The sequence below is a fragment of the Gossypium arboreum genome, chromosome 3 (assembly GCF_025698485.1).
Source record: "Gossypium arboreum isolate Shixiya-1 chromosome 3, ASM2569848v2, whole genome shotgun sequence".
Classification (NCBI taxonomy): domain Eukaryota; kingdom Viridiplantae; phylum Streptophyta; class Magnoliopsida; order Malvales; family Malvaceae; genus Gossypium; species Gossypium arboreum.
This window is the reverse complement of record NC_069072.1, coordinates 11,070,302-11,091,882: the sequence shown is the minus strand read 5'-3', so window position 1 is coordinate 11,091,882 and position 21,581 is coordinate 11,070,302. Positions and strand designations below refer to the sequence as shown.

At 36.7% G+C, this 21,581-nt stretch overlaps 1 protein-coding gene across 1 annotated transcript; it reads right to left on the bottom strand.

Moving 5' to 3' along the window:
* Positions 1–15,617: 15,617 nt before the first annotated feature.
* On the bottom strand, positions 15,618–21,178 carry LOC108474376 (50S ribosomal protein L15, chloroplastic). The gene is made up of 4 exons (XM_017776283.2): positions 20,995–21,178; positions 20,551–20,911; positions 16,327–16,478; positions 15,618–16,053 (listed from the first exon to the last, which is right to left on the bottom strand). The coding sequence occupies exons 1-4, from the start codon at positions 21,064–21,066 to the stop codon at positions 15,835–15,837; spliced, it is 804 nt and encodes a 267-aa protein (XP_017631772.1). The 5' UTR covers positions 21,067–21,178; the 3' UTR covers positions 15,618–15,834.
* Positions 21,179–21,581: the final 403 nt, after the last annotated feature.

The window sequence follows — 21,581 nt, the reverse complement described above, 5'->3', positions numbered from 1 at the left end:
ACATATTACCTAAAAATCAATTGTTCAATAGATGTCATAGCATCTCCCATCCACAGTGTTATTTATCTTTAACATGATGCCATAGTGTCTTTCAACTATGGTCTTACTCATTTTCTATCATGTTGCCATGGTATCTTTCAACCATGGTCTTATTCATTTCATATCACGTTGCCATGGTATCTTTCAACCATGGCCTTATTCATTTCATATCACGCTGCCATGGTATCTTTCAACCATGGTCTTTCACATTTCATATCAGGTTACCATGGTATCTTTCAACCATGGTCTTACATTTCATATCAGAGAGCACACTCCTGCGAACCTCATCTTTACAGTGGGATTACCAGCCTAGGATAAATCCCCTGTAATATAAACTCATAGAGTATTATCGGGATTACCAGTCCAGGCTAAATCCCCTGCAACGACAATTACTCTAATGAGCTTGGATCTGAATTACCAGTCCAGGCTAAATTCAGACCCTAATTCGGATTATCCATCCGGGCTAAATCCATTTTACATGTATTCTTCGGGAGGGCTATATCAGGATAGGATCACCCATCCGGGCTAGATCCTTTTTACCGTCAATTCCTTCTCAGAGATCCATCGAATTTTCCTTTCATTCAACCGGGATTTCTTTTCTTATTGACTTCAATCTTTAACTTGATTTTTCTCTCTCCTCCATCTTTTATTTCTTGAATCCAACTTGATATTCTTGCTCCCCATCATCTCCTTGCTATCTTTCTCTCTTGATGGCTATGGAAATTCTTTCAATTTTTAGGTGAAAATAATGAATTTTTGGTGGAAGGACTAAATTGTAAAGAAAGAAAACTTCTTTTCTTCTTATTCTCTTACGTTGGTTTGCATGGGAAAGGAAAGATGATGATAATTCTTCATCTTTCCTTCCTTTTATACTAAATAAATAATAATATAATAATAATAATAAATATCTCATAAAAATATTAATAAAATAATATTTATCTAATTAATTAATTTAAAATATCATCAACATAATAATTACATTCTAGAATTCTCTCTCTTACTAATTGACCATTTTTCCCTTCATGATCTTTTAGAATTTCATCCTTGAGTCATCACTTAATTTGGTAAAATTACGATTTAGTCCCTCATAATTTTCACCTATTCAATTTGGTCCTAATTCAACAATTTTTCTTGGTTTCTAGATCATTCCACCCTTAAAATATTTGCACCATTAGCCCTTCAAATTTTTTATACTTACACTTCAACCCCTTAAATTTTAATTATTTATTCTTGTGCAACAAGACTTTTCTCATCTTTGCAATTTAGTCCTTTCTTGAATTAATATATCATAATATACTTCCCAATATTGACATAACTCAAAATTTCTCTTTTTATCACTTTATTTCCTTATTTTACTATATCACGGATAATATTTTACTGTAAAAATTTTCAGGGTATTACTTGTTCTTTCTGTTGAATTTTCAATGTATGATTACCTATGGATTATTTTGAGATATTATCGATAGAAATTATAAGTTGAGAAGAATTTATTTTGATTATGAGTTGAGGATTTTGCTTGAGGACAAACAAATGCTTAAGTGTGGAGGTATTTGATAAACCGTAATTTATACATATTTTTACCCCATGCTTAACACATTTTATGGATGATTTTTCCTTAGAATTGGTGAATTCAATGCTCTTAATGCCTTAATTTCATGTTTTATACTTAGGTGAGCATAGGAAAGCGAAAGGAACGAGAAACGGGCTAAAAACGGAAAAAATAGGCCAACGTACGAAATCAACACGGCCTAAACTTCTTCACACGGGCAGACCACACAGCCGTGTAATTTAGCAGAATCAAAGCACAACTCACACGGGTAGAACACACACCAGTGCCATTCTAACAGGCTCGAGCACGGCCTGAAGTAATCGCACACGGGCGTGTCCCTGCCGAGCCCAAGTTGAGTCCAATTCGAAAAAGGCCAATTTTGAGGGTTCTTAGGCATTCCAAAGCCTATAAATACACCCTAAAGGAGGAGGAAAAGGACAGACATAGAGGAGGAGGCAGGGAACTCCTTAAGGAAAGCCGATTAATCCTTCTCAGAAGCCGGATTCATCATCAAGCTTGAAGATCTCCACTCAATTTCCCTTCAGGAGTTTTGGGTTTTCTTTATGTTTTTTATTCATTATTCTTTTGAGATGTTTTCATTTTTAGTTATGAACTAAATCCCCTAAATACCTAGGGGGAATGAAACCTAAGACGAATCTTGTTATTATTTTCTGAATTGTATGATATATATTTGACTTGTTCTTAATTATGTGTTCATAATTCTTATTTTGATATTCCAGAGTAATGATTCAAGTTAAGCTCTTATTCAGAGAAGGAATAGACCCTGTCTAAGAGTTCATTTTTCATAATTAAGCAAAGTTGGTTGCGCGCCTAGAGATAGGGTGACAAGATTTTGAGGGATTAGGGTGAAACCTAATAAGGGGATCCATAGATCAAGTTAATGCAATCCTAGGGAGTTAATTAGAAAGAGATTTCAATTAGTCAACCTAAGGTTAGACGTTGTTAGTCTCGAGAGGGATAATAATATAACTTAGGGATTTCTACGGATCAAGTCAAATGAATAAATCGTCCGATTCAGAGTCAAATAATAAGTGAAGTCTAGGTGGATTTTTCCATAGGTATTGTTTTAATTCAATCGTTTTTCCAAAAGAAATTCCCCAATTTTATTTTCTGCGAATTCTTAGTTTAGTTAATTAGTTAGTTAAAACAAACCCCATTATTCTTAGGCTAGATAATAAAAAGATAGTCATTACTAGTACTTTTAGGGGTTTGACAATCCGGTCTTGCTAAAACTATACTACTGTTCGATATGTACACTTGCATTCATCGTGATAATAGTTAGTTTCAAGAACAATTCATTATAAATTTATAAAACTTACCACACGAATATCACGATCAAAATTCCTAGGGATAGAATGATAGAGCTACGAACAACTCTTAAGGAATGAAGATTACAAATCGAGGAACTAGATGAATGGCGAACAACAGTTAAGGAGAAACCGAGGATACATGATGAACCAAAGTAGTGTCATGATGAACTTAAAGGTGAATCAAATCAACTTAAGGCTGGAGACAAAGTACTGTTAGATGAAGCAGACCCTCGTGTTGCCACTGCTGATCCTAATGGAGCAATCCCTTTTTCAATACTTAACGTTTTCCCATATGGTACAGTCGAGGTAACTCATTCCAAATTCGACACTTTTTAGGTAAATAGTACTCGTCTAAAACCTTATTTTGATAAGATTGATAGCAGGAATGAGGAGTTTCAACTCCTCGAGCCACCATGATCGTGCAAATATGAGGTAAGTCCAGCTTAGGCTCTAAATAAGCGCTTCTCGGGAGGTAACCCGAGCACTAACACCACTAACTAATTTATTTTTATCTATTTTTCGTGTTTAAATGCAAGTTTTTTTACCCACAAGGCTTGAACACAGGGGTGTGTCCTTGGCCGTGTGGAAATAGTGCTTAAATCACCCAAAATCGACAGACAAGGGCTAAAAGATATCACACGGATGTGGGACACGGCCGTGTGGACCACACGGCTTGGACGCACAGGCATGTACCAGGCCGTGTGAAAACTGGAGCTAAATTTTCAAATTTTAAATAAGTCAGGGAGCTCCACGAGCAAGGTACACGGCCGTGTGTTTGGACCCACAGACGTGGGAGAAGAAAACAACGAAGCACACGACCGTGCGATACGGCCGTGTGAACTACACGATTGGGACACACGGGCGTGTTTAAGGCCAGTAACGAATGGGCATTAAATTTTCACGAAAAACACAGGCTAACCATGAGCCATACAAGCGTGTGACACGGCTATGTGGCCTAACACGGGCCTCACACGACCGTGCCCCCATTTAACCCTAATCCCCTTTTCATATTTTTCCTAGTTTGTTTTTTTCTGATCTCTTCTTCCCTAAGCCGCCGTCTACCCCAAATCCGGCCACTACCTGGCTCCTCTTCTTGCTCTCCTTCTCTTCTTTTTTCCTTTCTTTTTTTTCCTTCTCTTTTCTTTCTTTCTTTCCTCTTTCTTTTCCTTTCTCGCCTCTCCTCTTTCTTCCTCATTTTTCTCTTTCCCGCACGGCCACCAGCCCACCCTCTAGCCACCGTAGCCCCACCATCCGACCCTTAGCCCGTAGTCACCCTCACCCGATGCCCCAAAAGCTATCGCGCACCACCTTCACCCTTACCCAGCGTGCACTCCAGCAACAGCCCCCACCCCCAGCCAGCAACCCCAACATCCACCCTTGCCCGGGTCCACGTCGCCCTTTCTTCCGACTGACCACCCTTCATATAGTCGGTTTTCCCTTTTACCCTTTATATTTATTTATTTATTTATTTTTAATTATTATTCTTCATTATTATTATTACTGTTATTATTCATTATATTTGCTATTAAGTATTATTATTATGATTATTATTCCTTTATTACTATTTTGTTGGTTGTGGTTTTCTGATTCTTTCATCTTTGCTCTTTACTCTATCCTATTCTGCTATTTTAGTATTAATACAATATTTTCCCCTATTTGCATCCATATGTTTCATTTTGCTTTAGCTGTTCTTAAAAAATAATATTTAGCTTTTTCTTTTGCATCTTTTTGCTTAATTAGTATTATTGTTTCACTTTTTCTTCTTATCAACGTTATATTAATCATGCATATAGTTTTTGCTCTTTAGGTCCCTACCTTCTTTAGTACATATTCTGTGCGAGATATATTTTTATAACTAAGGGTGACTCTATTTAGACATGTGGATTGAATATTTGGTGATGCCTTGTTACTAATAAATTTTTTTAATTTTTAGGCACACAATGACAAACACACGAGGCAAGAAGATTGTCATCCCTGCTTCCAAAAAGCGAAAATGTCCCGGTAAGACCTCCTCATCAACCGCTTCGGCCGCAACTCGCCATCCTTTGCTCCAATTTTCATCAAACAACCAGGAGGATTTATATCAGCTTTTCAGCATATGAACCTTCAGTGTGAGCCGTTACATTGATTGGGTCGAGCTAGAGCAGGTCCTTTTGGCTAATGATGTGCGTGCAATTATTACCACAACCCCGTGGAACAGGTTCTTCACCATCATCGAGCCCACCTACTCGGAGCTCACCTTAGAGTTTGGCACCACATTTTCAGTCCAGCGGGTCATGTCAGTCCATGACGAGCCCGGCACTATCACCTTTCGCCTTGGCGGGATGGTGCGACACATGAGCGTCCCAGAGTTCGGTGCTACGTTGGGACTTTCTACAGAGGAATCCATAAGTGCCGAGGACTTTTTTCGCGATGTTGGACTGATAAACCGTAATTTATACATATTTTTACCTCATGCTTAGCATATTTTTGGATTAATTATCCTTAGATTTGGTGAATTCTATGCTCCTAATCCTTTAATTTCATGTTTTATACTTAGGTGAGCATAAGAGAGTAAAAAGAGTGAGAAACGGGCTGAAAAAGGAGAAAATGGACCAACATGTAAAATCAACATGGCCTGGACTTCTGTACACGGGCAAACCACACGCCCGTGTCCTTTTAGTAGAATCGAGCAAGTCTTACATGGGTAGACCATACGACCGTGTCTATTTAACAGACTCGAACACGGTATGAAGCAATCGCACATGGGCGTGTCACACGGGCGTGCCCCTGTCGAGCCCAAGTCTAGTCCTATTCGGAAAAGGCCACTCTTAAAGGTTTAGAAGGATTCTAAAGCCTATATAAACACCCTAGGAGCTACCAAAAAGGGACACACAGAGTAGGAGGTAGGGAATTACTCGAAGAAAGCCAATTGATCCATCTCAGAAGTCAGATTCACCTTCAAGACTGAAGATCTCCCTTCAATTCCCTTCAAGAGTTCTTGGGTTTTCTTTATGTTTTGTTATAATTATTCTTTTGAGATGTTTTCTTTCATAAATATGAACTAAACCCCCTAAATACCTAAGGGGAATGAAACCTAAGACGGGTCTTATTATTATTATCTGAATTGTATGATAAATATTTGACTTATTCTTAATTATGAGTTCTTAATTCTTGCTTTAATATTCCAAGATATTGATTCAAGTACTGATGTGCTTATTCAGAGGAGAAAAAGTCTCTATCTAGGAGTAGATCTAACATAATTAAGCGGAGTTGATTGCACGCCTAGAGATAGGGTAACAAGATTTTACCGGATTAGGGTGAAACCTAATAAGGGAATCCATAGATTTAGTTAATGCAACACTAGGGAGTTAATTAGAAAGAGATTTCAATTAATCAACCTAGGGTTAGATGTTGTTAGTCTCAAGAGAGATAATAATATAAATTAGGGATTTCTACGGATCAAGTCAAGTGAATAAATCGTCTGATTCAGAGTCAATAACAAGTGAAGTCTAGGTGGATTTTTCCCTTAGGTATTGTCCAAATCATTCAGTTTTCCCAAAAGTTATTTCCCTAATTTACTTTCAGTGTATTCTTAGTTTAGTAATTAGCTTAGATAAAACAAACCCTTTTATTTTTAGGCTAGATAATAAAAAGAAAGTTAATACTAGTACTTTTAGTTTCTTTGGGTTCGACAACCCGGTCTTGCCATGAGCTATACTGCTGTTCGATAAGGTGCGCTTGCCTTTGTCGTGATAATAGTTAGTTTTCAAGAACGGACATTCATAAATTATAAAACTTATTGCACATATCACATCACACGATCATGGACTGAGCTCACGGGTGGCCCAACTAACTATGACGTGAGTTGCTCGACGGCGACGCACCTCTTTCCGGCCCTACGGTATATTCACGCCCTACTAGCTCACACTTTGACAGGTCGGAGAGAGAGCACAGGTGTGGTTAGTACTTATGACGTATATTTCCTATGGAGCATGACTACCGGACATGTGTTTGATTTGGCATATTTCATCGCACTCGCTTGCCACAACCAAACTGAATGCTAGAAGAAGGGCCCTATCTTTCTCGACCTTTATGTGACTTGTCTCGCTCGGTACTTCGGCCTCTTCAACACTCCAAAGATGTCATCAACACTCATACTAGTAGACCAGATGTCTCCTCAGGGAATTTCTAGTATGATCCACATGAGGATGATAGAGCGTCGTCGTGGATTTGACCCCCTAAGTATAGACTCGTTCACTCTGATGACCAGGATAAGCCAGAGGACATTACTGATGATGTCCCTCCTCCTCACGAGGACCCACACCTACTACCACCATCGAGTCACCGACCTCCTACTGCCACCGTGACCGATATATCCGAGCAACTCACTCATTTCGAGCTTTTGCGAGGTTCAACAGCATCAAGGCAACTCTGCCACAGATCTACTAGCACTTCCATATCTCGCCTCCACCACCACCACCTCGTGACGCTGACGCATCTGATGATGAGGACCTCTAAGTCCATTTATTTTATTTTTTAAAATTTTAATTTTATTTTTCTTTTATTTATTTTTGAAGACTTATGTTTTATATTTTGAACTATATTTATCTTTATGGTTATTATCGAGTAACCCCTTCATTCTCTTCCATAGTTGTGTTTATTTTCTTACTAGTAACTTAGAATCATGCCTTTCATTAGCCTTATCTACAATTCTAGCTTTTGCTATTCCAAGGATTTCATCCAAAAATGTAAGGCAGCATTGCTTCTCTCCCTCTCTTCTGATATTATGCTTATATGGTTATTATCGATCTTTGTATATTGAGGAAAACGTACATCTTAAGTGTGGGGAGGTTATTTATATGATTATTAGAAAATCCCCGAATTATATCTTGTTCTCAAATAATTTTCTCATATTACTATTAGAATGAATTTTGATTGATTTATGATTTTTATTAATATGTTTTGGATTAAAACATAGGTAATTGTGCATTGATTATTTAAACTTTAGAACAATAGAGAATCAAGCATGATAAGTTGACTTTTGAGAATTTAAATTGCTAGGTTGTTTCCTTGAATTGAGGTATTATCTTGAAGTTTCAAATTTATAGGATTGACATCAAATACCCATAATTTTTGTGAGATTTTGAGCCTTTAGAGCATACATTTTTTTCTTGCTCACTTTATTATTGGTTATGAGTGTGTCAATATTGAATTGTTATTGTAGAACTTTCTTTGATTATACATGTCGAGACCACACCTTTGATTTGATATACTGAGATGATAAAGGCACCTAAGTTTTAACCTACTTACCCCACAAAAAGCATACCTTCATAATTAACCCTTAGTGAACCCCTTTGAGCTTAACAAACCATTTTTTAATTTACCCTAAATTTTAACCCCTATATCATACTTTTTGATTCGTTGAGAATTTTTCCTATTTTATTGATTCCCTTTTTGTCGAGATTTGATTTGGTTAATTGCCTAACTATTTTCTTTCATCTCAGTTGTATAATTCTCTCTCATTATTTATTCTTATTCTTAAAAAAAAAGAAAAGAAAAGAAAAGTATATATTATATATATTTACATATATGTTTATTATTATTAGTTCTTTGTTTGAGCTTAAGTATTTAATTCCAAATTCTGAGAAGAAGCTCATGTTTATCTTTAATAAACTCGATTGATGTAATTATTTAATGTTAGTTTATTTTTCCAGTTAAGTAATTTATCAATTCGATCTCGATTCTAACCCTCTTTTTCAGCCTTTATTCACACCTTTAACCCAAGCCCCATTACAACCCTGTTAAAGACCTTTTGATTCGTGTATCATCTCATTTATAGTAGTGGAGATTTGATTTTCATGCAAGCCTATGGTAATAACTTTTCATGTTTGACTATTGAGTGCTTAATTAGTGAACCTTAAATACTTCGAGTGATTTGAGTGAATCTTTAGTAGGATGTCAACTCTTGTCAATTTCGAATTAAAGGTGATTACTTAGATAAATGGGGATACCTATGATTTTATGATTAAAATGCTCAACTTGGATTGTTTGAAAATTTGATGTTCTTTTAGTAGAATTCTCAATATCTGATTATTTGTGGATTACTTTGAAACATTATTGATGAGAATTATAAGTTGAGAAGGATTTATTTTAATTGTGAGTTGAGGATTTTGCTTGAGGACAAGCAAATGCTTAAGTGTGGGGATCTTTGATAAGCCATAATATATACTTATTTTTATCCCATGCTTGGCATATTTTGGATGATTTATCATAAGATTTAGTGAATTTGATGCTTCTAATCCTTTAATTTCATTTTTTATACTCAGGTAAGCATAGGAAGGTGAAAAGAGCAAGAAACGGGCCAAAAACAGACAAAATAGGCTTATCTTAGTATTTCACACGGGTAAACCACACGCCCGTATGATACACACAGGAAGGCCACACGCCCGTGTTTCATGGTCGTGTCGACTAAAAACCAACTCAAAATTGCAAATGGCCTAAGCACCCTCACACGAGCATGGCACACGGCCGTGTCCTTGTCGAACCCAAGTCTAATTCTATTCGAAAAAGACTAATTTGGGGCTATTTTGGGCATTCCAAAGTCTATTTAAACACCCTAGAAGAGGATCAAAAGGGGGACGAAGAGTAGAAAGCAAAAATAATTAGGAATAGCCATCGAAATCAGCTCGGAAGCAAGATCTACTTCAAGACTGAAGATCTCCATTCAATTTCCTTAGAAGTTCTTTGGGTTTCTTTATGTTTTGTTATTTTCCCAATTTTGAGATGTTTTCCATTATTATGAACTAAACTCCCTAAATACCTAAGGGGGATGAAACCTAAGATGGATCTTATTACTATTTGTATTATATGATAAATACTTGTTCTTATTCTTAATTATGAGTTTTAATCCTTGCTTTAATTTTCCAGGATATTAATTCAGGTTTTGATGTGCTTATTCAGTGGAGCAAAAGTCCCTATTTAATAGTATATCTCCCATAATTAAGCGGAGTTGCATGCAATCCTAGAGATAGGACGACATAAATCTTCCAAATTAGAGTCAAATCTAATAAAGGAGTCCATAGATCGAGTTAATGTGACAATAGGGGTTTTAATTAGAAAGAGATTTCAATTAATCAACCTAGATTCAGTTGTTTTTAGTCTCGAGAGAGATATAACATAAATCAGGGATTTCTACGAATTAAGTCAAGTGAATAAATCGTCTAACTCAAAAGTAAAAAGTGAAGTCTAGGTGAATTCTTCCTTGGGTATTATCTTCTTCATCGGTTTTCCAAAAGTATTTTCCAACCTTAATCTCTGTCATAATCCTAGTCAATTAGATAATTAGTCTTAGTTTAAAACATCCCTTAATTCTTAGGCTAGATAATAAAAAGATAGTAATTACTAGTACTTTTAGTCCTTGTGGATACGATATTTCCGGTCTCACCATAACTATACTACTATTCGATAGGTACGCTTGCCTTAGTCGAATTTTTAGTTAGTTTAGCTACCAGCAGGGAGTTTGATTTTATTCTAGGCATGGATTGGTTTGTAAAGTATCGAGTCAGTTTGGATTGTGCAACAAATAGGGTAACTCTGAAAACTGAGGATGGTGTAGAGATTACTATGGTAGATAAGTGTCAAGATTACCTCTCTAATGTAATCTCCACTATGGTAGCTAGGGTGTAAAGCATTCTTGGCTTATGTGCATGACATGAGTGCTGATGTTTTTGCTGTGGAGAGCATTCAAATAGTTAGAGAATTTTTTGATATCTTTCCCGATGAATTGTCGAGGTTACTATAAGATAAGGAGGTCAAGTTCGGAATTGAAGTACTGCCTGAGACAGCTCCGATGTCCATTGCTCCCTACCGCATAGCACTGAAGAAGCTTATGGAACTAAAGTTTCAGCTTCAAGAACTTTTTGATAGAGGGTTTATCAGACCTAGTATGTCTTCGTGGGGAGCACCAGTTCTCTTTGTTAAAAATAAAGATGGTACTATAAGGATACATGTGGATTACCAACAATTAAATAAGTTTATGGTAAAGAATAAGTACCCACTTCTGAGGATTGAGAATTAGTTTGACCAGTTCCATGGGGCATCGATTTTCTCCAAGATTTATCTTCATTCTGGGTACCATCAGTTGAAAGTAAAGGAAGCTAATGTGCATAAGGCTTCATTTAGGACACGTTATAGTTATTACAAGTTTCTTGTCATGCCATTCGATTTGACGAATGCTTCACCTGTGTTCATGGAAATCATGAACAGGGTATTTCAGTTGTATTTGGATTAGTTCATCATAGCATTGATGACATCCTGGTATACTTTAAGATTGAGGTTGATCATGATGAACATCTTAGAGTGGTTCTACAGATTCTCATTAAGAAAAAGCTCTACACTAAGTTGAGCAAATGTGAGTTCTAGTTAAGAGAAGTTACTTTTCTAGGACTCGTGGTTTTTGCCGAGAGAATCTGTGTAGACCTGAAAAAGATTGAAGTTGTACTTGAATGGAAACAGCCTAGGAATGTGTCTAAGATCTAGAGTTTTCTCAATTTAGTGGGTTACTATCAAAGATTTGTTAAGAGGTTCTCGCTTATCTCAGCTCCCTTGACTAAGTTGTTGTGTAAGAACACACCTTTTGTGTAAACCGTTGAGCAGTAATCAAGCTTTGAGAAGTTAAAATTTATTTTGACTCAGGCACCTATTCTGATACAACCTGAATCCGAAAAGGAGTTCGTAATGTATAGTGATGCATCTCACACAGGTTTGGGTTGTGTATTGATGCAAGAGGGTAAGGTGGTGGCTTACGCGTCTAGACAGCTTAAGTCACGTGAAGATAACTATTTGACGCACGACCTTAAGTTAGCTACAGTTGTCTTTGTACTGAATATTTGGAGGCACTATTTGTATAGTGATAGATGTATCATTTACACTGATCACAAAAGCCTCAAGTACCTCCTATTAAAAAAGAGTTGAATATTAGGTAACGTAGATGGATTGAATTGCTTAAGGACTATGACTGTGTCATTGAGTGTCATCTTAGTAAGGCCAATATTGTAGTCGATGCTCTTAGTCGAAGGTCGATGTCTGATTTGAGGGCAATGTTTGCCCACCTAAGTCTATTTGAATGTGGTGGTTTGTTAGCCAAGTTGCAAGTTAAGTAGACTTGGATTGATCAAATTTGAGGTAAACAGTTGTTGGATGACTCTCTAGTTCTTCAGGTTCAGCAGGTTGATGAGGGTAAGACCTCAGATTTTAGGTTCAATAGTGAGGGCGTTCTGTGCTTTAGAGGTCAGGTTTTGTGTGCTAAATGACACTAAGTTGCAACAGTCTATCTCATAGAAAGCGCATAACAACCCTTATGCTATGCATCCCGGTGGAAGTAAGATGTGTTATAATCTCAGAGAGTTGTATTGGTAGCCCGGTTTGAAATATGAGGTAACTACTTTTATTTCTCGATGTTTGACGTGCCAGCAAGTTAAGGCTAAACACCAACTTCCTTTAGGTTTGATTCAACCCGTTAATATTTCTCTTTGAAAATAAGAACGAGTGACTATGGACTTTATTAGTGGGTTAACCTTAACATCTACTAAGAAAGATTCTGTTTAGGTCATTATAGATCGATTGACCAAGTTTGTATGTTTCCTTTCGATTAGGACCGATTATTCTCTGCAAAAGTTGGCGAAGTTGTACATCTCCGAGATAGTAAGACTTCATTGGGTTCCTGTGTTGATTATCTTAGATCGAGGCCCACGATTTACATCTCGATTTTGGAAAAAACTGCATGAGGCTTCGGGTACTCGGTTATACTTCAATACTGCATTCCATCCACAGACTGATGGACAATTTGAGAGGGTGATTCACGTATTAAAGTATATGCTACGGAGTTGTGTTATCAATTTTCACGATAGTCAAGAGAAGTTTATACCATTGGCTGAATTTTCTTATAATAATAGCTTTCAATCTAGTATTCAGATGGCACTATATGAGGCTCTTTACAGTCGTAAGTGTCACTCTTTTATGTTGGACCGAGTTGGGTGAGAGGAGGATTATGGGTCCGAATTTGGTTTTTGAGACTGAAGATAAGGTTAGATTGATTCGAGATCGTCTTAAGGGCAAGTTGAGTCTTAGGTTCATTGGGCCTTATCATGTTTTGAGACGAGTTGGGTCGATCGCCTATCAATTAGAGTTACCTCCAAAATTAGACTGTATACATGATGTTTTTCACATCTCTATGTTAAAATGGTATCGGTCTGATCGATCTCACATTGTACTTATTGAGGAAATTGAGACAAGGTCGGATTTGACATTCAAGGAAGAACCAATTCAAATTCTAGATCGAGAGTTTAAGGTCTTGAGGAAGAACACTATTCCGTTATTTAAGGTTTTGTGGCGGAATCATGATACAGAGGAAGCCACATGGGAGCCAGAGGGCTCAATTCGACAACAATACCCACATCTGTTTAAGTCAGGTAAATTTTGAGGCCGAAATTTCTTTTAAGATGGAGAGTTGTAATGCCCCAAAATCTTAGTTTTTGAATTGTTAAAATTTTTAAATTGAATTAATCTAGTTCAGTGGTTAAATGTTGTGCTTGTGTGTGAAAGGTTCTGGGTCTGATTCTTTTCACTTGAATTTTTATTAATTTTGGCCCCACCCCTATCTTTAAAATTATAGCTTATATTTAATTTTCGCTCAACTGATAACAGAATGAGTCTGTTAGTTCAATGGTACAATTTTAACTTACCCTTTGGTCCTATGTTTGAATCTTTGCACGTGTAAACGGGAATATTTTTTACTATTTCTTACATATGTCGCCCATGTGGTAGAATTTGGGTAGAATTTTAATTCTTAAGGAAATCTGATAAGCAGAATGTACTAGATTTCGTGGGGAAAATGGGTAGCTTTAAAATTATTTTTTGAAAATTTCCAATTTTTTTTCCAAAATCTCTCCCACTCCTACTCTCTCTCACGTCTCTTTCCTCTTTCCAAAAAACTACCATCACTCTTCCACTCCTCTCCTACCTTGTCATTCCAAGTTTTTTACCCTCTTCTTTTATTTTTCACATTCCTTTTTTGTAGTTATTTTCTTTTTGCTCTTCTCGTTCACTTTTGTCATTGTATTGCCTTTTTGTGCTACCATCCTTTGTCAAATGATTGTGTGGTGTAAGTATCGTAATTGTTTCTATAGATTTGTTCGTAGCTAAATCTTAGTATGAATATTGTTATGTTTCCTTGATAGGTTAATCTGTTTTACCTAGTACTTTTGTTAGGAAACGAATGTAAGGCGTACGACATCCCTCTAGTGACCTAGGCATCATTTTAGGCTATTTTTTCTTAAGGATAAGTGATCAATTTGCGGTTTAAGGTTGAATATCGGTGTTAGGATTGTGTTGTTGGTGTTTGCAACCGAGTTAGAGGCTCAAAATTTTAGATTATTGTTATCAATTCTCACATTCTTATTGTCGAATTTAGGTACTGGAATTTCGATTGTGATGTGGGCATCAAGAAATGATTAGGTGTGTAATGAAAAACCTAAAAAATAGCGAACGGCGCGAAGCTGAAAGTGGACTATCAACGCCACACAGCCATGTGCCAAACTGTGTGGACCACATAGGCTGGGCCAGTTGGGTCGTGTGGAAAACACGGGCGTAGGACCACACAGGCTAGGCTAGTTGGTTGTGTAGGCCACATGGGCATGTGGGCCCATTTTCTTAAATTTTGCTTAGGGTCGTATCAATGTGTGATTCATATTTTAACCACTCCATAGGGTCCGTACTGTATAAATTGAAAACTTGACATCTGTTATTATGCTACTGTTTGTAATGTGGATAATGTATGTGAAATATGTATATGATCTGTAATCGAATAATTCTATTAGCACGTTTTGATGTGGATAGCTTGTATGACATATATGCATTTGATATTTGTTAGTATGTGCATGTGTATTAGAATGGGATAATGATGTGACGAAAGAAGTGTTGGTAGTTTAATAATTTGCCTGGTGGTTATACCACATGACTGTACTGGTGGCCCAGCCACACTTATCTGTTCTGGCGGATAATCCAATATTATATCCGACAGCTTAATTGCGCTATTCTGAAAAGTGACTTACGCTCACTTATAGGTGTGTAGGGTTGGATAGGTGCTTAATACCCTATTTGATGTGTAGGGACAAACGAATATGGAATGTAACGGATGGAGGTAGGATTTGAATATATATTTGATTATGCATTTGTATCTAATTATGAAAATGCATCTGATTCTGTATCTAAGTTGCACCTATATGTTCAACTGATATTTATTAAAAAAAAACTTATTTAAAATTTTTTAAGTTAAAAAATGCCTCATGTCACAAAATGAGTAACAAAGTATAGTTTAGGAACTACTTTAAATAACAAAATATACTTTAAGTACTACTTGTGATAAAATTGAATTTAAGTACCAATTTAAGAAAATAATTTAATCTTTTTAGTTCAATAAAAAATATAATTTAAGTACTACTTTAAATAATAAAACATTCACTTGTTACAACTTAAGAAGACAGGTTCTTTGAATTGATGCATTGCGAAGAAGGTCAAGTTAGATAAATTCTGAACCCTAAAGAAGCCAACATTAAACAGACATGTGTCACTAGAAGCCAAAAAATTATCATTACTTGCATCTATCTTTGCATAGATTGAGTGTAACGTAATTTAGATTAGTTGGAGCGTTAGAAATGTTTTCTCACTTAAATTTATAATAATGATTTTTACGAATATAAATAAAATTAATTAAAAATCATTTAAATTAATATGAACCTTAATGATTGAAAGCATTAAAAGGAATCCCAGTGACCCAGTAGCCCTCCCTGGGTTCACTAAAAAGATGAATATAAAGTAATTTTCTTTACTGCTCTCACCATTTTATCAAAACATAGCAGATCAATTCTATGCCATTCATGCAGAAGTGGAGTCGGATGATGATGCAGCCCTCTTCTTGGCAAAGTATTCCTCAGCTCGAGCAAGATTCTTTGCAACTGAAGGCTTAACCCACTTCTTGCGCCCAGGCAGTACAGTGAGAGAGCAACCGGCAGCCTCAAGCTTTTCCTTTGCAGATGCTGAAAAGGCACGGGCCTTCAAGTTCAGCTTTACCTTCAGCTCCCCGTCACCAAGAATCTAAATCAACACGATTTATAATCAATAACAATGAATATTTTGATTTAAAAACATGTTCGATTATTGCAATTACAATTCTTTCAGTCTTTGCATGAGAGAACTGATTAAGAAGGTAGAATTCCATTGTTATTTCCATTACTTAATGCTTCATGCAAGATAGAAACACAATTTCCTACTCAAGTTGATCTCCAGATCAAGTAGCATTGGGGTCATTATACTTAAACAAAGTCTGAAAGGGGCTCTGTTATAATGTAAATCCAAGAGCATATTCACCTTCAAAGGGAGTTTCCTCTCTCTTCCTGAAGGGTTGATCAAACCCTTCCCCTTTAAAGTCTCCAACGACACCTCATCTCCCTCTTGAAATCCAGCTGTTTCGATGTCTTTTAAGTTAACCGGTATGTATTTTGGTAATCCCGCATGCATACCTTGCAATGTCAAATGAAAATAGCTTTAATTTAAACACTAAGCAAATATATATATTTAAGCATGCATGCATGTATGGTTGATATATATGTCATACTAAAAGGCAAAATAATTTTATTAATGGAAGAGATAAAGTACAGAAGGTTTTTGTAATAGTGGTGAGCAAAACCAATTATAATTTATTCAAACTAAACCACTATTTCTTTAATTATTTTTATTTCATTACATAAAAAAAAACCTCCTATTTCTAAATTAGCAAAAATATAAAATACTAAAATATAATTCTTTTAGAACTTTAAAACCAATCAACCAAATCACAAATTTGGCCTGCTTTTTATCTTGCTTTTAGAAAATTAGAATATTGCAAATTAACCACAACTTTTATACAAAATTGAACCAAATCATTGCCACCCGTAAAATACACACCCATCAAACGAATCTAGCCACAACACCACCTAAAAACATTTAACACCCCCAATGCAAAACCTTCTTTAATTCTTAGCAGAAACAACAAAAACTTCATTGCCTCAATATATCAACCACCTTGAAAGCATGACCAAAGAGGTGCCAAAATCTTGTATATAATATCAAACATGGTTAAATGATTAGATAAAGACTTTTAACTGCGTAGGAACTGTGCCATGATTATTAGACCGCTATGAAGATGAGAGCTGAAGGGAATGGGCCAGCTTGTAGGCTGTTTAATGAAGCAAAGAAGGACTACACTGGTGAGCTAAGAACAGACAATACTGCTGAGCTGGGTGAGATGGACGGCAAAGGAATTTAGCTAAGAATTCAGTTATGAACGTGGACCAATGAATTGGTTTACAGCTGTAACTCTGTTATTACTTTTTAGAAATTGCCCACAGTACATGTCCAGTGAACTATGAATTTTCATATGTTTTTGGAATGAAATAACCTTCCTTACCTCATTTCTCTACTCTATCTGATCTACATTCACTCTGGGAAAGCGTAAAACTCGGCAACAAATGGTGGAAGGCACGAAACTTAATACACTGCAGGAGCAGATTCAAGGTTTGCAGAGGCAGATGGAAGCAATGAGAGCTGCAGAGAACACTGTGCCTAAATGGTGGGAGGAGCAGCACAGTGGTATTGAAGCCAAGTTTCAGGAGAACCAGACTTATATGACCAAGATGTTGAATCTGATAATGCAAAAGGGAGATAGATACCTCAGCTGAACTGAATGGTCAAGCAGCTACTTCAACTGTCATCAACAGACGTGATGGTAAGGCTCCTATTGAAGTTACTGTTGTTGATGAACAAGGAAGATATAGCCTCAAACCAAATGAACGAGGAGCGCTTTTTAAGAACCCTACTAGTAGCAATCAAACCCCACTCCTATTTGATACCCCCAAACTAAGTTGAGAGAGCAACATTCTACTGAACCTACTGAAAATCTCGGGTTAGGTGGCTTCTCTCCTAGGCCAGAAATAGAGTTACCTCAATTTGATGGTCATAATCCTAAAGGATGGGTGAAAAAATGTCAAATGTATTTCACAATATTTGCTATTGCTGTGCTTCAAAAATTACAACTAGCCTCAATGTACCTTGTGGGCAAAGCTGAGATTTGGTTTGATGGGTATATAATGGAAAAAAATGTAGTGACTTGGTCAGAGTTTGTGATTGATTTACGTCAAAGGTTTTGTGACAAAACCTGTTCTGACATCATTGAGGAGTTCAACAAATTATCCCAAAAATCCACAGTTGAGGAGTACCAAGAGAAATTTGAGGAACTTTGGCCTCATACGCTGCAACATAAGCCCTCCTTATCAGAAAGCTACTTCATTTCCAGCTTTATAAGTGGGTTAAGAGAGGATCTAAAGCCTAGAACTAAGGCAAATGAACTACCACCTTGAATGCAGCTTTCAGGGTAGCTAAACTACATGAACTTTCCTTGGTGCTTGAGAATAAAAGACAAAAGCCACCATCAGAACCAAATACTACCACCTTTTTCTTGCCAAACCAGAAAAATACAACTCCGTATCATCCCACACCCCAAAAAATATCCATATACAGAATCAAAACCTGAACAAACAAAATCTTATAGACCAAAGGAGCGCCTTGAACCTTTGCTTTGAATGTGGAGAGAAATTTCACCCTGGGCAGTGTTGCAAAACCAAACAGCCTAATTCATTGACTGTTAATGAGACTTTAACAGAAGAAATGGAAGCTAAGAATGACTCCTTGGAGGAACAAGAAGGTGAAGAGGTTAAGGAACAAAAATACAATGAGAAGGAGCTGGAGGTCTCTATGAATGCTTTGACTGGCAATACGGGGCATAACCTACTTAGAATTCAAGGCAGCATCAAAGGTAAACCAGTGAGTATTTTGGTGGTCAGTGGGACCACTCATATCTTTGTGACTCCCAAATGGGCAAAGGAAGGTGTAGAGGTTCAACAAACCAAGCCTTTATCACTTCCAGTTGCTAATGGAAAGATATTATACAGTCTAGCTAAATGTATGCAACTACAATGGAGTATGCAAGGACACCACTTTCAATATGATATGAGAGTCTTACCTCTGGAAGGGAGTGACATGGTGCTTGGGGTAGATTGGATGAGGACATACAGACCACTCGTGTTTGATTTCAAAACCATGACTCTCTCTTTTCAAAAAGATGGTCAGCAAATCACTCTTAAGGGGACAACAAGAGGGCCAACTGAAAATTATTCTGGATAGCAAGCTACAAAAGTCGGTGGAAAAAGATCCCAAGGTACTTGGACAACCTTACTTGCTTAGTAGTGACTATCTAGAAATAAGCACTTCACCTCAGCTACGGCCACTATTGGATTCTTTTGCTGATGTCTTTGAAAAGCCAAAAGGCTTATCCCCTCCAAGGGCACAAGAGCACAGTATTCCACTCAAACTGATCAATCTGCCAATCATCACATGATCTCACCACCAATGGTAACTATTAAACTACTTCCCACATATGAAATAGATGCATATTGTTTGCTTGGAATTCGTCATTGTTTCAAAGTGACAGGCTTTTTCTCTCTCAACTCTTTTATTTTTATTGCTTACTAACTTGATTTTCAAAACCAAGTATTTTGCAAATACTCTTGCTTTTCTAAAAAACATACTAATTCGTTTTAGAACAAATTCCATCCTCCTCTTGTTTGATCAATATACTTGACCTAACTCATTTAAACAAATAGATGATGAAAACCTTTTATATCTAGGAAAACGAAGGGGTACACTGTGAGTCACTATTTACTTCAAAATGAATGTAGTCAATATAAGCGGTTCTATGCAAACTTGGGTAGGAATAACCCTAAAGCAATATTTCACAGTGAAATTGTTAACCATAATAAAAGGCTTCATTTTTGTCTTAAATAATTAGTTCCATTTAGCATATTAAGTTCTCTTATGTTCTTCAAATTCTCAAATGAGGCAATAATGGTAATCATTATCTTGCCCTTTTTACTAGATTCATTCAATTTGATCTCAAAATATATTACAAGAAGGTTAGGCTTTTGTAACACAAATGCAAATGTGAACAAAGCTTTTGGGGCCTTAAGACTAGCCATAGGATAAGCAAGAGCTCCATAGTAACGGATACTACAACTAAGCTTCAAAATAAATTCACAAAAGAAGAAAAAAGAAAATCCTAACAATATGAGTAAGGAAAATCCTTCAAACTCCTCTAAAGCATTATCAGCATCAGAATCTCTACCTTGTAAAACCATCCTCAGATTTTCTCCTTCAACACAATGGATAATTTTGGTAGCTTGGGAGGGGCACTACTAAGGGTAAACGAAGTTTTATTAAAATACTAGAGGTGTTGATAAATTTCAGTAAAAACTGGTTTAGCATTTCAGCTTTTTAGTTACATTGGGAATATCTTCCATAAATATTTGACATGTGCACATTTATATATTTATATTTTCTCCCTAAGACAAGCTTTTTATGCTCCCTACCATAAATGGGAAGAAGAAAATGATTTTACTTATAAACACCCCAGCACCAGCTCCATTATCCCAGGAATTCTAACCCAGAAACCACAATTCCATAATAAAGCATTTGAAGTAAAAATAAATAAATAAAGATTACCTCCGGCAATTCCTCTCAATTTGGGGATACGCCTATAGAGTGGCATTTGGCCACCCTCAAATCCCTTTCTAACACCTGGGCCAGAACGTGATTTTTGACCCCTCATTCCAAACCCACAGCTCCCACCTTGTCCAGCCGATATTCCTCTCCCCTTTCTCTTCCCTTTCTTTCTTGACCCAGGCTGAGGTCCCAGGTTGTCCAACCGAAACCTCATATTAGAAGCTGTAACCGACACTTGGGTTGTTGCTGCTTGGTTCACAACCACTAAAGACCGTGTCCCCTTTCGTGCCTCTACCCCTTGCTGCTTGGTCCTGATACGAATAATGTGAAAAGGGTTTGGTTTTAAATTCCTCAGATTTCCCTGCAACAAATAGGGGCGGAGGGGGAATTCAAGTAAGCAATCCGAAGTGGAACATAAAATAAAAGAGAGAGGGAAAGAAGAACCTTGAAAGTGGAACGAAGAGAGGGTAAAGTTGTGATGGGAGGATTTGGAGAGAGTGAGAGCATGGTTGCCATTGCAGTGAAGATGTTGAAGATGAAATGTAAAAAGCTATGTCATGTATGATTTTAATGCTCAAATGCTTTACACATTGATGTTTGTGGAAACGGATAAGATGTGTAATCTTTAGAGGAGACGAGGGAATTATTTTAGTTTTTAAGGGCATTTTTGTAAATCTATGTTTTAATTCAAATACCGCCGCCCGTACTGCCTTCATGGGCTGGGTATGATTTGGGTGGACTTGGGCTAAATTTTTCAGCCTGATCCAACTCATTTTATTATTTAAAAATAATTATTCAATGATAAAACAGGATATGTTCCATGAATTCTCTCTTTAAACACGAAAATCATTCCTCAAGTCATGTTCCGAGGTCAACCTAACTTTGGAGCCTAATCTTCACATAAGGGTTAGTGTTAGTGTGTTGGCTACTATCCTTAAGTCATATGGAATCAGTAGGCAATGGAAATTTATATATATAATTCATTTGATTTGCTATAGTGGGAATCTGAATGGGAATAGTTATATGTGTGT